A 12,664-nucleotide genomic window follows, 5' to 3' on the forward strand; every position below is an offset into this window, starting at 1 on the left:
GGAATTGAATGTTGCGTGTAGAGCTTTTCCATGTCTGATGAGGAAGGCTTCTCATTAGTTAGTGCGCTTTAGGCTCCCGCCCTCGTCTCTCCAGACTGCACCATTCTCTGATCCCTGGACTATTTTGTAATTTTAATGAATGATGAGTCTCAGCTTAGCCCAATAAAGCACAGTCTAGAATACACCTGTGTCGTGACTCAAACTTACTGTATATTCTAACAGCTCCTTGAACAGGATCGTATTCATTTGGCAGCAAACATTAGAAAATGTATTGCATTTCATATTGAAAATCATTTGCCCTAGTGAATATTACCCAGTTCTTGTAATCCTTCAGTTCTGAGATAATGTGACCAAGGTGGTCACTGGAACACACAGGAGAGTCACAAGAATTGTACAATTTACATTGAAGTGATAAGTAATCCATGTATGAGAAGAATTAAAGTGCATTTAGCTACTTTGTCGGTGACCATGTCACAAAATGTGGGGACCACTACACAAAAATCTTAAATACTTTTATTTACATTCAATATAGAAAACAATCAACATAAAAACAATTGCATTATAAAAATACAATTGTACAATCAACAATATCATGATTGTTTTGGTTTGAAATGTCCAAATAAGAAACAGAAGGCACTGATATCGATTTAAGAGCCAACGGTGAATATCAAGTAAATTATTACACATTTTTATTTTATTCCCCTCAGGGTAACTACCCCCGTACCCCCCGACTCAGCAGATGAAGAAAATCTCTTCCAGTATCTGGCTCTCCTCCAGGTCCTGTTGGGGGGTCCGGTAGGGGCCAGGGTGGGAGAGCAGAGCTCGACAGGCTGGTTTGGGGACACTGAGGGGGGGATGGCGTCGGGTAGGGTTGCCTCGATGGGTGGAGGGTCTGTTTCGCTCGGGCACAGAGATGGGACTGAAGACCTCCAACAACTCAATCAATGAGGAGTCCAACCTGGAGCAAAAAAACAGATGAAGAGGAGTCAATGAATGACAATCCATTTGATAACTGCATGATAAGTCTACTTGCTAACATAAACGCAATATTACCTATGTAATATTGTCCTTTCTTGAATCTCTCCAGCATTCGTGTTACCCTATTGCTTAACAGGAACTAGACAAGGCACGAGGCCAAAGCGTGACCGTGGCACAAAGCTTGTAGTGAAAATTTGTAGTGCACCTCGTATTTGGTAAACAGAAGATATGAAAGGATATCCCTATACGGATATCTCTGTACGGATGAATTGTTAACTAAATGTTTTTGTTCTGTAGTGTCCATTGAAGCCTAACACAACCAGTGTAAAAGGTATAAAGCCCTGGGGTGGACAAGCAGAAGGGCATGAGATGTTACAGGTGCAACAGAAAGAGAGCGAGGGAGACCGAGAGAGCGAGGCGCATAGCGGCCTTCTCTTCCAGAATAAGAATGAGGGAAGAAATAAATAAACCAAAGTGAGAGATTAAGCTAATAGAGATGCAACCCTTCAGTCTGGCTGCTTGATAAATTATTCAGTGTACACACAGTTGGACGCGTGCATTCCAGATACAAAACATGAATTCTTAAAGCACGCTCCATCCATGTTTCTAACATAATTCTCTGCTCGTTTTAAAGCTACGAAGTTAAAACACAGAAAATGTATCACTATAAATATTTTGTTAAACAGAAAAAGACTCAGATGGGTATCAGCAGCCAGCATCGCTGACCACCCATGCACATGCCAACGAGCACCATATGCCAACCATTGGCCCTCAGAAGCGCACAGCTGCTTAAGAAAGAATGATCATTGTACTTCTCCTTCCATTTATTTGTATCTATGTACTTTGAATGACTGAATGTGTGTGTGTGTGTGTGTGTGTGTGTGTGTGTGTGTGTGTGTGCGTGTGTGTGTGAAAACAGTGGGGACACCTATAGGGGTTAACACCCGCTGGGGGGGGGAAACGAGATTGAAGCTGAAGTAAATCCATTTTCTTTATTTGGTCTCCTTTTGCCTGTCAATAGCAGTTAGTGGGGAGAAGAGTGTCAGTGTGTGAGAGAATGTGAGTGAGTGGGTGGGTGAGTGAGTGAGAGAAATAAAGAGTGCAGGGCGAGTGTAGGGGTGGAACTTTGGCAGGGCTCCCTCTTGAAATGTGAGAATTTGCATTTTCATTTGTGGATTTATTTAACGGACAGGCCTCTCAAACAGCCATCCATCAACGAACGACATTTCCGTAATGAATAATGCATCACTTACCGGCGGTCACAATCTATAACAAGGTAAAGGGGGTGATGGGGTGGGGGTACAGTTTGGGAAAGGGGGAATTCAAAGGTTGGGGGGGAGGGGGGGGTGGATAGAGAATGAGCCAGGTGGGGAGAATGCTAATGATGGAGGGGCCATTTACACCAAAGGCCTTCGTTGTTTTATGCAAGGTTCAGTAGCAAATGGTCTGTGGGTATTATTATCACTCAAGGGGGCCTTTTATGAATCTGCTTGACTACTCTCTAAGTACTCACACAGATAAGTCACACAGAAATAAATAAATGTTGCATTAAAAAAAACATGCCTACTCAAAGTTGCTACCCTCCATATCAGACTGGTCGCTACATTCTACAGACATATCTCGCCTATACTTTCCTGGGTTCCACTCTCCAAGAACTGCAGTTAGTCTATCCACTATTTGCTACCTCCCCTTTTCTCATAACTTTCTCAGGTTGTTCCGCGCTTCTCTCATTAAAAGATGGCCGTCTCACCCCAGCGCCCACTTTCATTTGCAGTCCAAACAGTATTATAAAAATCCTATAAATGGCAGGCGCGTACATCGCACATGTCAATTCCCAGCCAATCAATAGCAGGCGGGCAAGGTGAGGAGGGGGAGGGAAAGAGGGAGGCAGGAGGATGCAATGGAACTCTCTCATTACTAACTAGCGCGGGAGACCGGGGATTAACTTGTCGTTTCATGTTTAACCCCGGTCCTATTTTGCATCTAAGATTCAATTGGTTAATAGTTAATGGTTGTTGGGGTTTGCTGCTGAATGAAAAGAGGTGGTTTACCATTAGGGTAAGGACCACGGTAAAGTGTGCGTCAGATTTCGCAATACCATTGCACTCACTCAATGTTAGTGTGGAAATCCTGAGTTGCTGTGGTTGGTGGCAGGCATACTTTAAAGGGGGGGACATGGGCATGGTAGGGCTTACCCCTCACTCTCATAACATCTGCAAAAGTCTACATAGTGCCAGGACGAACCTCGTCAAACCCCACCTCCCTGCAAAACAAAAACCTTTAAAATGACACGCTTCTTTGATTCCCTCCACACACACACACACAATCAGATTAGGTGTCTGAATAATGCAGGAAGCTGATCTTGGACAGCGGACTACAATAAAAGATTTCTGTCCATACATAAGCTAGCATTCTCCGGTGCCTGTTAGCCTAAGCAGCCCTGCGTCACTGAGGTTTGGCATTGTCTGGATTAAAGGGCAGGTGAGAGCAGAGCAGGCAAGATGGGCTGATTACTGTCTGTCTGTTGGAAGGGAAAGGGAGAAGAGGGTGTTTTTACTCCACATTTCTTCATTAAAGAAGAAGTTCTGACCAGGGTTTTGGGGTAACTCTTGGCTACTAAGCTTGTCCAAACAACCTTCTGCTTCTGAACAAAGGGGACTCCCAAATCTTGGCTACTATGCTGGTTGGAGAGCGGTTTTGGAGGCCAAAACTGGCTGCTGTTCCCATTTAGGTTTGTTTCAATAAATTATCCAAGAAAGACACCTGTGGGTTTTTGAACATACAGAGTCTGAAAAGTGTAACGCAATCTTGGGTGTCTTTTGGAGACTGATTGGCTGAGGTCAGTTGGCAGCGCAACATTAATTGTTTATTTTGATCTAAAGTTGACAGTAAATCAACGTCTGACTGAAACGTTAACATGCTAGGTCATAATAATAATAAAAATTGAATGGTGAAGACAGCTCTTTAACCACAACAAACGTGATCATTGTTAAGAGCAAACCTCTCAGAAGGGCCCAAATGAAATGCTTTCAAAGTTCACTGTCATTATAGGTGATCGATCTACGTCGAGGAGCTGATTTTCTTTATATGACAATGAAATATTGTTATGATTACTGTAAAATCTGTTGGCAGCTTTAATTCTTGCAAATTTTCTCAGGCAAATTTGCGAACTGCTAAACTTGGAACCAATCAAAACTCCCCTGGTGATGAAGGTAGCCAATGGTCTGCTTCTATCTACAATGTAAACACAGCCTCGGATCTGCTGTCAGTGTGTTAAGAGGAACTAACGTTAGCTTCGAAAGACTGAAATAAGATAAAGATCTGTTTGAGTGCACTTAAAATATGTATAATGCAATACGAATGGTCTTGATCATATGAAGAGGTAAATCCCTTGACCATTTAGCCAATGTATTGAAAGCTAGCCAATGTCACAGTTGACTAGCGTAGCCAGCTAATACTGTAAACATCAATGTGCCTGCTCAGGAAGCTAGTGTTTCATTAGCTATCTCTCGGTCAGTGAATTCAATTTTGAATTATGTTTTGGCATGGTTGTCTCATTTCAAGTAATTAGCTGCAGGCTTAAAGTAACATTCAATCATTTCATTTGCATAGAAACCTAAATAAAAGCTTGTAGATGTGTGTTTGTCATGTGTGTTAGATGTGTCTGTCATATATTCTAGAATGGAGGTTTAAAAATGACAGCTGCATATGCATATTAGCCAACACATATGGCAAACCTTGCAATACAATCTTCTCTAAAAAAAAGTTGTACAATGTGATCTGCAATAAGATAACCAGAGTTTGCCATATGCAGCTGCCCAATACCATGGTGTAAGTAAGTAGCCTGGCACGAGCCTTGGCTTGTGTAAGCCGGAACGGCTCATACGCAGGAGCCCAACTCCTGTTTCTGTAGCGTGAGGCAGCTTGATGTACAAGTACACCCCCTAGACAGGACGCAGGGCCTTATCCCCAATATAGCTCCTCAATGCTGAGTGCCAAGCGGAGACGCATCAGGTCCCATTTTTACAGTCTTCGTTATGACTTGGCCAGGGATTGAACTCACAACCTTCCAATCTCGAGTGGACACTAACCACAAGGCCACTGAGTTGGTGGGTTTGAATCATGTTGGATGTGTTGGAATATAAGGTATGGAGAACGATAAAGAGCCTGTAAGATTATAGAAAAAGCAGTTGGGAAATACATGTTTGAGTTTCAAATACTAAATGTTCAGTGAATGCGAGTATATTTAGGTGGTTTAGATGATTAACTTTCCTACTAACTTTCTAAAAGTTGACGGTGCCAGAATCTTGCCAATCCATTATTCTACTAACTATGACTGAGTGTGAGACATGTTTTCCATAATGCACGTTTCATGCATTTATTCAAACAAAGAACACCATCACAAAGTGTTGAATCATTTATTGAGTACTGTGACCAAATAGCAAAGGTTTCTCAGGCAGTGTTATTTTTTTCTAAAAGTGTCTCAGGCAGTATTGGAAGTATCTAAATATAGTTTATACAACGGGTGGGTCTAATCCTGAATGCTGATATGTTAAAAGCGCATTCCAGCCGGTGTCTATTCCACAAATTACCACCGGCTAAATCTATGACGTTAAAATGCCTATTTACTCTGTTCCATCTGACTGCGCAATCCACTGTCTCATCAACCCAGCCAGGCAATTTATACACTTGATCTCCACTATGAAAAGCATCTAGACATTATCTCACATTTCTTTTAGACTAACATTTCGATTTCAACAGCAGAGATTTGTATAAACCTTGCGGTCCGTCTCTCCGACATTTGCAACATTGTTTCAATATTCAAATTCGATCTCCTGCTGTCCCATAGTAATGAACGTGTCGGGAGTCGGGACGAGACACAGGCAGGCAGCGTTTCTCAGCCAGTCGAAATCATGAATCAGCTGGCATCATTTTTATGGATATATACAAAAACAATGTCAATTGAAAAAAGGTTAAATGAAACGCAGCAATTTGCAGTCTTTCCAGCTTCAGTTTGAAGTGATTGTGTTACTGTAGCTGTGTTGTTGGCTAACTCCTCTGAACAACAGTGTCCTGACGAGTGAGCACATTCTCTATGCCAGGCAAAATCGCGCCTCATTAGCTCATTGTTATGGATGTATCCAAATAAATGTTTCTAGAAAACAGCTTAAACAAATACAAATGGAGCTACTTTGCTGTTATTCTGGCTGCACTTTTTGACATGACTAAGTTAGCCGTAGTTGGCTAGCTAGCAAGCAAGGGATAAGAACGTTGCTAGCCAGTATGGCAATGGAACATTTAGAACGAACGACTGGGTCGTGTTTATTGATACAGAACAAAAAGACTGAACGATTGGGTCGCGTCTCTAGCAACCCTCGATTTGTGTAGGGACTATATCTTGTGGAAGGATGAAATAGTATGAATAAATTAATCAAAATAACATTTTTAATGAAAATATGTCAATCATTATTTGAATATGTTGGTAACCCGTTGTATTAAAGTGATAATGCCCTCGAAGCCAGTGTTTGGAGGATATATTGGCACGGGCAAACCGTGCCAATATATCCTCCAAACATCAGCTGAGGCCATTATCACTTAAGTAACCTACCAATCAAGGTACATCAAGTGCCGTGGAGGGCACAATCTTACAGTCCAGAAAAGAGAGCTATACCATCTATGATAAAAGCTTGGGCCTCTAATGGAGAATAGAACTGTCATCAACGCATGCCTCAGTATTTCCCCTTCTGTCTAAGAGCATTTGTGTGCCCCAATAGCCGCATCGAAACGGTCACACACTGGTCACCAATGTGCTAAGTGCCTTAGCAGAATGCAATCTATAACTTGTGTGGTCCAGAGACGAGAACTCTACCATCTACGGCAAAAGCCTGGGCTCCTGACAGGGACAATAGAATTCTCACCACTGCATGTTACAATCAGGGGTTGGAACCAGTTCAGCGAACAACAGAGAACCAGAAAATAACTGAATCAGCACCGGAAACTAAAGTGATCTATACTGTTCGGGAACAGAACAGTTATTTTAAAAGCATGGGAACCGGTTAATAACGTTCAGGCAATTTTTTCCAGTCCCTCAAAAATCGCAACAAAGCGCCTATGCAAAGCCCTCACTCTGTCACTCAGAAACGTAGATATGATTAATTAGAGAAGAATGGATTAACTTTTTCAATGCTAGTTAAGGGTATTCTAGTTCTCGTTTCACATTCGATTTATTAACGTATGACATGAGGCGTGTTCAACAAGGGGAATAGTTTGCGAACATTTGCCAACATTAGCTTACGCTCGCGGGAAAAAAAAGAGTTTGTGGCAAACGTTCACACACATAAGCTAACAGCCCGAAGAGGTAGTGCGCGGCGAACAGAAAATGGCCTTTGCCGAGATGGGTTCAAGTAAGGCTATATTATTTACATATGTATTGAATAACTGTTATAGACATATTTATCATGTATGGCTTTTCTTCATTGCTTCGGGTTTTGTTTTTCCATCTTATTTGACCCTCATCTTGTTGTAACATTACAGGCAAGAGAGATGTACAACAAGATTGTGGGGCTACTGGTGAAAAAGGTAGTTAGATCGCTATGCCAACTTGTACAGTAGCTTAGCTACTATCACAAAAACACTATAGCTAGTGTGTCATTACTTAATTAGATATCGGTGATGGAGAATAGCCTAGCTGAGGATTAACATTAGCTACATTATGTGATCTTACTAAGTTACCTAGCTAATGTACATTTTCCCTTTCATATGTGGTTAGGTGTTACAAGATAACCATAGTTATTATTGTCAAGTTATGAAGACTCGCTACCTATATCTGGATTGAACACAGTAGCTATGTATTAGCTAACTCGATAACCTTGCGGTCCCTTACTGTGGGCACATGTAAATACATTCACACAATCCTAAAGTTATCCATTAAGAGGTTGAATAAATCTGACCCTGTCTCAGTGGTTAGGGGAGGCTTGGTCCTCCTCAGGATTGAACATGTCCAGGCACGTACCTCACAGACCAGTCTCTCTGTCCAACACAGACCACTCTATTACAGGAACACATCCCGCAATTATTATTGGGCAGTGTTGGCTCGCTATAACATAGTTTATAGATTTGTATTTAGCTAAGTATGGGGAGACAAGTGGAGTGTTACGTTTTAAAGCAGCTATATATATGTATATATATATACACACATATATATACACACACACACACACACACACACACACAGTGGGGAGAACAAGTATTTGATACACAGCCGATTTTGCAGGTTTTCCTACTTACAAAGCATGTAGAGGTCTGTAATTTTTATCATAGGTACACTTCAACTGTGAGAGACAGAATCTAAAACAAAAATCCAGAAAATCACATTGTATGATTTTTAAGTAATTCATTTGCATTTTATTGCATGACATAAGTATTTGATACATCAGAAAAGCAGAACTTAATATTTGGTACAGAAACCTTTGTTTGCAATTACAGAGATCATACGTTTCCTGTAGGCATTGACCAGGTTTGCACACACTGCAGCAAGGATTTTGGCCCACTCCTCCATACAGACCTTCTCCAGATCCTTCAGGTTTCGGGGCTGTCGCTGGGCAATATGGACTTTCAGCTCCCTCCAAAGATTTTCTATTGGGTTCAGGTCTAGAGACTGGCTAGGCATGTTTCCACCTCCATGCTTCATGGTTGGGACGGTGTTCTTGGGGTTGTACTCATCCTTCTTCTTCCTCCAAACACGGCGAGTGGAGTTTAGACCAAAAAGCTCTATTTTTGTCTCATCAGACCACATGACCTTCTCCCATTCCTCCTCTGGATCATCCAGATGGTCATTGGCAAACTTCAGACGGACCTGGACATGCGCTGGCTTGAGCAGGGGGACCTTGCCTGCGCTGCAGGATTTTAATCCATGACGGCGTAGTGTGTTACTAATGGTTTTCTTTGAGACTGTGGTCCCAGCTCTCTTCAGGTCATTGACCAGGTCCTGCCGTGTAGTTCTGGGCTGATCCCTCACCATCCTCATGATCATTGATGCCCCACGAGGTGAGATCTTGCATGGAGCCCCAGACCGAGGGTGATTGACCGTCATCTTGAACTTCTTCCATTTTCTAATAATTGCGCCAACAGTTGTTGCCTTCTCACCAAGCTGCTTGCCTATTGTCCCAGCCTTGTGCAGGACTACAATTTTATCCCTGATGTCCTTACACAGCTCTCTGGTCTTGGCCATTGTGGAGAGGTTGGAGTCTGTTTGATTGAGTGTGTGGACAGGTGTCTTTTATACAGGTAATGAGTTCAAACAGGTGCAGTTAATACAGGTAATGAGTGGAGAACAGGAGGGCTTCTTAAAGAAAAACTAACAGGTCTGTGAGAGCCGGAATTCTTACTGGTTGGTAGGTGTTCAAATACTTATGTCATGCAATAAAATGCAAATTAATTACTTAAAAATCATACAATGTGATTTTCTGGATTTTTGTTTTAGATTCCGTCTCTCACAGTTGAAGTGTACCTATGATAAAAATTACAGACCTCTACATGCTTTGTAAATAGGAAAACCTGCAAAATCGGCAGTGTATCAAATACTTGTTCTCCCCACTGTATTTTGTTAATTTTATCAATTACATTTCAGGTGGATTTCAGTGGACTCACTCAGCAGTGCTGCTGCTAAGAGAGAGTAATAGGAGTCTCAAGGAGAAGTTTGAGAGCAATGTTATCAAGAAAAAGGAGGCATGGTGTATGGTGGCCAAAAGACTGCAGAGCAATGGATATGCTGTGCAGTGGCAGACCTGCGACAGTAAATGGAGGAGCCTTATGCACCGGTATGTATTGCAATTTATTTAATGTTCAACTGAATGTTTTTGTACCAGCTTAATACAGACCAACGTGTGTAATGATGTATATGTAATTAGGAATGCCTATATAATCTTCAGATTAAGAGCATTACTTTCATTTTTTAGCCGCTAGCCACATTTACATTTTTTGTCATTTAGCAGACGCTCTTATCCAGAGCGACCTACAGTTAGTGAGTGCATACATTTTCATACTGGCCCCCCGTGGGAAACGAACCCACAACCCTGGCGTTGCAAACGCCATGCTCTACCAACTGAGCTACACAGGACATCAGTTTGTACTATGTCCTTACATCTAAGATGCAACTTGATCTCGCATCTTGGGTGTATTTTTACTTAGGTATATTGCTATCAATGATTAAAGTGGCGCCGGAGAAGATGGCTGCCGTTTTACAGCACTCTAACCAATTGTACTATTATGTGTGTTTTTTCGCGTTATTTTTAATTTATTCTGTACATAATGTTCCTGCCATCGTCACTTATAACCAAAAAGAGCTTCTGGATATCAGGACAGCGATTACTCACCTCGTATTGGACAAATATTATTTCTTCAACGAGTTGGACGCGAAGGATATCCTACAGACACCCGACAAGGACCAAATCCCCGTCAAGGGGGGGCGGTCTGTGTATACTTGTAAAAAACAGCTGGTGAACAAAGTCAAACACTAAGGAAGTCTCAAGGTTTTGCTCGCCTGAGGTAGAGTATCTTATGATAAGCTGTAGACCACTCTATTTACCTAGAGAGTTTTCATCTATATCTTTCATAGCTGTCTATTTACCACCACAAACCAATGCTGGCATTAAGATTGCACTCAATGAGCTGTCTAAGGCCATAACTAAACAGGAAAACGCTCATCCAGAGGCAGCGCTCCTAGTGGCAGGGGACTTTAATGCAGGGAAACTCAAATCCGTTCTACCTCATTTCTACCAGCATGTTAAATGTGCAACCAGAGGAAAATAAACCTCTAGACCACCTTTACTCCACACACAGAGACGCATACAAAGCTTTCCCTCACCCTCCATTTAGCAAATCTGACCATAACTCTATCCTTCTGATTCCTGCTTATAAGCAAAAACTAAAGCAGGAAGCACCAGTGACTCGGTTAATAAAAAAGTGGTCAGATGACGCAGATGCTAAGCTACAGGACTGTTTTGCTAGCACAGACTGGAACATGTTCCGGGATTATTCAGATAGCATTGAGGAGTACACCACATCAGTCACTGGCTTCATCAATAAGTGCATCGATGACGTCGTCCCCACAGTGACCGTACGTACATACCCCAACCAGAAGCCATGGATTACAGGCAACATCCGCACTGAGCTAAAGGGAAGAGCTGACGCTTTCAAGGAGCGGGACTCTAACCCGGAAGCTTATAAGAAATCCCGCTATGCCCTCCGACGAACCATCAAATAGGCAAAGCGTCAATACAGGACTAAGATTGAATCGTACTACACCGGCTCCGACGCACGTCGGATGTGTCAGGGCTTGAAAACTATTTTCAGACTACAAAGGGAAGCACAGCCACGAGCTGCCCAGTGACACAAGCCTACCAGACGAGCTAAACCACTTCTATGCTCGCTTCGAGGCAAGCAACACTGAAGCATGCATGAGAGCACCAGCTGTTCCGGATGACTATGTGATCACGCTCTCCGTAGCCAATGTGAGTAAGACTTTTAAGCAGGTCAACATTCACAAGGCCGCAGGGCCAGACGGATTACCAGGACGTGTACTCTGAGCATGTGCTGACCAACTGGCAAGTGTCTTCACTGACATTTTCAACATGTCCCTGACTGAGTCTGTAATACCAACATGTTTCAAGCAGACCACCATAGTCCCCGTCCCCAAGGACACTAAGATAACCTGACTAAATGACTACCGACCCCTACCACTGACGTCTGTAGCTATGAAATGCTTTGAAAGGCTGGTCATGGCTCACATCAACACCATTATCCCAGAAACCCTAGACCCATTCAATTTTGCATACCGCCCCAAAAGATCCACAGATGATGCAATCTCTATTGCACTCCACACTGCCCTTTCCCACCTGGACAAGAGGAACACCTACGTGAGAATGCTATTCATTGACTACGGCTCAGCGTTCAACACCATAGTACCCTCAAAGGTCATCACTAAGCTAAGGATCCTGGGACTAAACACCTCCCTCTGCAACTGGATCCTGGACGTCCTGACGGGCCAGCCCCAGGTGGTAAGGGTAGGTAACAACACATCTGCCACGCTGATCCTCAACACGGGGGCCCCTCAGGGGTGCGTGCTCAGTCCCCTCCTGTACTCCCTGTTCACCCATGACTGCATGGCCAGGCACGATTCCAACACCATCATTAAGTTTGCCAACGACACAACAGTGGTAGGCCTGATCACCGACAAAGATGAGACAGCCTATAGGGAGGTCGTCAGAGACCTGGCCGTGTGGTGCCAGGATAACAACCTCTCCCTCAACTTGACAAAGGAGATTGTGGACTACAGGAAGAAAAAAAAAAGAGGACTGAGCACGCCCCCATTCTCATCGACGGAGCTGTAGTGGAACAGGTTGAGAGCATCAAGTTCCTTGGTGTCCAAATCACCAACGAACTATCATGGTCCAAACACACCAAGACAGTCGTGAAGAGGGCACGACAAAGCCTATTCCCCCTCAGGAGACTAAAAAGATTTGGCATGGGTCCTCAGATCTTCAAAAGGTTCTACAGCTGCACCATCGAGAGCATCCTGACTGGTTGCATCACCGCCTGGTATGGCAACTGCTCGGCCTCCGACCGCAAGGCACTACAGAGGGTAGTGTGTACGGCCCAGTACATCACTGGGGCCAAGCTTCCTGCC

The 12,664-nt window shown here is 43.1% G+C and overlaps 1 protein-coding gene across 2 annotated transcripts in view; it reads right to left on the reverse strand.

Annotated features, from left to right (window-relative positions):
* Window positions 1-499: 499 nt before the first annotated feature.
* kiaa1328 (KIAA1328 ortholog) overlaps window positions 500-12,664 on the reverse strand; it is a 41,512-nt gene continuing 29,347 nt past the window's right edge. For both annotated transcript variants that reach the window (XM_041887917.2, XM_041887918.2), the window contains exon 11: window positions 500-958. In XM_041887917.2, the coding sequence (XP_041743851.2) occupies window positions 733-958 (226 nt within the window). In that variant the 3' untranslated portion in view covers window positions 500-732. The remainder of the gene's footprint in view (window positions 959-12,664) is intronic.

The sequence above is a fragment of the Coregonus clupeaformis genome, chromosome 10 (genome assembly GCF_020615455.1).
Source record: "Coregonus clupeaformis isolate EN_2021a chromosome 10, ASM2061545v1, whole genome shotgun sequence".
Classification (NCBI taxonomy): Eukaryota; Metazoa; Chordata; class Actinopteri; order Salmoniformes; family Salmonidae; genus Coregonus; species Coregonus clupeaformis.